This window comes from Ailuropoda melanoleuca, unplaced genomic scaffold (genome assembly GCF_002007445.2).
Source record: "Ailuropoda melanoleuca isolate Jingjing unplaced genomic scaffold, ASM200744v2 unplaced-scaffold7480, whole genome shotgun sequence".
In the NCBI taxonomy this organism is placed as follows: domain Eukaryota; kingdom Metazoa; phylum Chordata; class Mammalia; order Carnivora; family Ursidae; genus Ailuropoda; species Ailuropoda melanoleuca.
In genome coordinates, this window is record NW_023250281.1 from 1,548,144 (window position 1) to 1,551,887 (window position 3,744).

The 3,744-nt window shown below is 36.4% G+C and overlaps 1 protein-coding gene across 1 annotated transcript; it reads right to left on the bottom strand.

The window, feature by feature from the left end:
- Window positions 1-245: 245 nt before the first annotated feature.
- LOC100467028 (olfactory receptor 2M4) lies at window positions 246-1,166 on the bottom strand. Its single transcript, XM_002929675.2, has one exon. The coding sequence runs from the start codon at window positions 1,164-1,166 to the stop codon at window positions 246-248; it is 921 nt and encodes a 306-aa protein (XP_002929721.1).
- Between the last annotated feature and the right edge of the window lie 2,578 nt (window positions 1,167-3,744).

Sequence of the window (3,744 nt, forward strand, 5' to 3'; positions counted from 1 at the left end):
GTACTCATGACTCACAAATAGTAATAAAACTGAAATTCATTGGGAGTAAACGGTCTATGCTAATCTCCAAAAACAGTCTACTTTATTTATGATGTTTATATATTATACCAAATAAAGCTATTATAAAATTGGAAAAATATTGGAGAAAATACAAACTAGGAGAAAGAGGATGGCCAAGAGATTCCAGCTTCTTGAAGAAGTATTGGCCTGAGTGGGAACTCAAATATGTTTGAAAAAAAATACATTTACTTTCCTTTCCTCAGTAGTTTCTGAAGTCCCCTGGACACCTCTTTGTTGCAGAGGCTGTAGATGAGAGGGTTCAGCATGTGGGTGAGGATGGTGTAGAAAGCAGATACTATCTTGTCCTGGTCTGCTGTATGGTTAGAAGCTGGTCTCATGTACATGAACATGGCTGTGCCATAGTAGAGTCCAACCACAGACAGATGGGAGGAGCAGGTGGTGAAGGCTTTGTGGAGACTTTCTGTAGAGCTCATGCGGATGACAGCATGAAGGACATGAGAATAGGAAATAATGATCACGGAGACTGGTAATATTAGCATCACCACACAGCAGATGAAGAGCAGTCTCTCAAAAGCAGAGGTGTCTGTGCAAGATAAAGGGAAAAGGGCAGCAACATCACAGAAAAAGTGATGAGAGCTGCAGTAAGAGAGTGACAGTACTTCTACAAGCACAATAATGCCATCAAGGGAGCCCAAGATCCAGGAAGCAATAGTCATGAGGGCACAGAGTTTCTGATTCATGAGGATGGTGTATAGAAGTGGGTGGCATATAGCCACATAGCGGTCATAGGCCATCAGAGCCAATAGGAAACATTCAGCTCCAAGCAGGGACACATAGAAGAATATCTGGGCTCCACAACCTGCCAGAGAGATGGACTTACTTCCAGACAAGTAGCCGAAGGCCATCCTGGGTACAGTGGTGCAGATAAGCATGAGGTCCATGAGGGAGAGTTGGCTGAGGAGGAAGTACATGGGTGTGTGGAGCTGGGTGTCCAGGTAGATGAGGAGAATCATAGCAGTGTTTCCCATGAAGGCCACTGTGAAGATGCCCAAGACCAGAGAAAAAAGGAAGGTTTGGGTGGAGCTGTGATCAAAGATTCCTAGCAGGATGAAGTCAGAGCTGAAGGTCTGGTTTCTCCACACCATTCTGGATAATTTGCCTTATCTAAAAGTCTTAGAATAGCCACAGTATTATTTATTATTTAAGTTTCAAATGTATACCATGGCAATCACTCTAAGGGGAACTGTGTTTACTGCATGTTCAAGACCTTTAGTTATTTCCCATTTGGTCACAATGAGTTCTGTGACTTAGTTCAGTGTTTTCCAGTTATTTCCTTCCAAACGTTACAGGCAACAACTCTAAAATTATTTTCTTTATTTCCCAGATAAGAAATACAAAGCTATGAGTCAGCCAACGTACCTACAGGTATACAGTCAATAGAGAACCTAGAAGGAAAATAATTAAATATACATATTCCTGAATTTGATGCCCATCCTTGATCATAGGAAATTCCTCACTCACCTCATTTTGCCTTTGTTCTAACATGTCTCCAGGTTGGTGCTTTCCTAAATAACTACTGAATTCATGTTGTAATAATTCCCTGTACCAATCTGCCCCTTCCCATTATGTGGCAATAGCACAGTGAAAGTCTGTATGGTATCACTATCATTACACCTGTAGACCTTAATTTAGAGAAGAGTTTAATACTGTAATTTTTTACTTTCTGTTCTCAGACAAAGTCTTGGAGTCCTAACTTAATTAATCAAAGCACCCTTTAAAGTATTTCCTATGGTAGAACAGAGTATTCCCCTATTTTTTGAGAATAATTTTTCTTTTTTTTTTTAACTGTATGTGGAGGTTAGTTCTTTATTTATGTATTTGTTTTTTTCTAGAATTTTAATTTTCCCTGCTATAATAAAACATTATTAAGTCACATGATACAAACTTCTGGGGAACAAGAGGGAACCTTTTTTTGAGATCTTTAAAAGCTTCACTTCAATGTGGCATTTTGGGAACTAATGAGGTATGTTTCACCACAATGGGTAAAGGGCTGAATATATAAAATACCCAACCCTTTACAGTTCAAGGGGGAAGAACACTATATGTACTTGTGTGTTATAAGGAAAACATTTAATTAATTAATTAATTGATTGATTGATTAATTATTGGAGCCTGGAGATGTATGAGTAATGTGATCCTAGGGGGCCAGATTAAATTTGCTTCAAATTTGTTTTTAATTAGGCAATTATTAAGGAAGTATTTTAAGCTGTAGCATAAAGATGTATAGTGACATGAAATGATTTAGTATGAGAAATCTCATGTTTACTGAAGTATGGTAGCTTGGGTGGGTTAATCTGCAAACATAGTGACCAGGAAGGGTATACCTGCAGCATCCAGGGGAGCCAGTGTAAAGCCTAAGAGGTGACAGTAGAAAAGTGAAGGACTGGTTAGAAATATAATTATCCATCAGTTTCTCAAAGGTTATTGATTATGCTTTCTAGACCTCATTTATTTTGCCCTACCTCTAAAATATACTATATAAATATTTTGCTGGAGTTTCAAATTAATTACACAACAAACAAAACTCAATCCAAAGCATACTCCACTATATCCCCCTGCCTGATATGTCAGTGTTACCAAATTTTTTTTGGACTTCCACACTTCCAATTTGAAATAATTCAAATGAACACAGAGGAACACAGAGGAAGGAAAAGAAAAATAAAATAAAAACAAGGAAGCAAACTGTAAGAAATACTGGACTATAGGAAACAAACAGGGTTTCTGGAAGGCAGTGGTTGAGGAGAAGCAATAATTGGGTGATGGGCATTAAGGTGGGCACTTGATGGAATGAGCACTGGATATTAGCTGCAACTGATGAATCACTAAATTCTACCCCTGAAACTAATAATACAGCATATGTTAACTAAATTTAATGGGAGTAAAAAAAAAACTTTTAAAAATAAATTAAAAATTAAAAAAAAATAAAATGAGACTAAGAGTCTCATTTCTTTATATGAAATTAAAAAATCTTAACATTCTAGCTAAAGCATGTTGGTCTTTCTTTATGTTTCCATGTCAATTGTTGATGCATAGAGAAGTCCTAGGTTGATTTTTTAAAGGATATTTTGAATAAAAATGACTTAATTAGAGGAAAATTAAGTGTATTATGAGTGATGGAGGTATATAAGTAAAACACATGCTAAAAATGGAGCTAAAAATAAAAACGAAATTTTTAAAACATAAGATTTAACACAGAGTCATGGATGAGTAGAGTTTGGAATATTAATGAAAATGAGAGGAAAGACAACATAAATCATGGACCTAGTGGAAAGATCTGGAGAGATTTGAGAAGATGCCCAACTATACTGTTCCAGCACATCTCTAGACTCTGTGTGTGTGAGAGAGAGAGAAACGAAAAACAGGCCCTTAAATATGGAGAACAAACTGATGGTTACCAGGGGGATTGACTTGGGGGAGAATGGGTTAAACAGGTGATGGGGATTAAGGAATGCACTTATTCAAAATCATCATCATCACCATCATTTTAAAAATTAAAAAAAAATAAAGGATTGCACTTACTGTGATGAGCACTGGGTATTCTTTGGAAGTGTTGAAACAATATATTGTACAGTTGAAACTAATATTACATTGTATGTTAACTAACTAGAATTTAAATAAGAATTTATGAAAATAAACAAATAACGAAATAGATTTCCATTTACA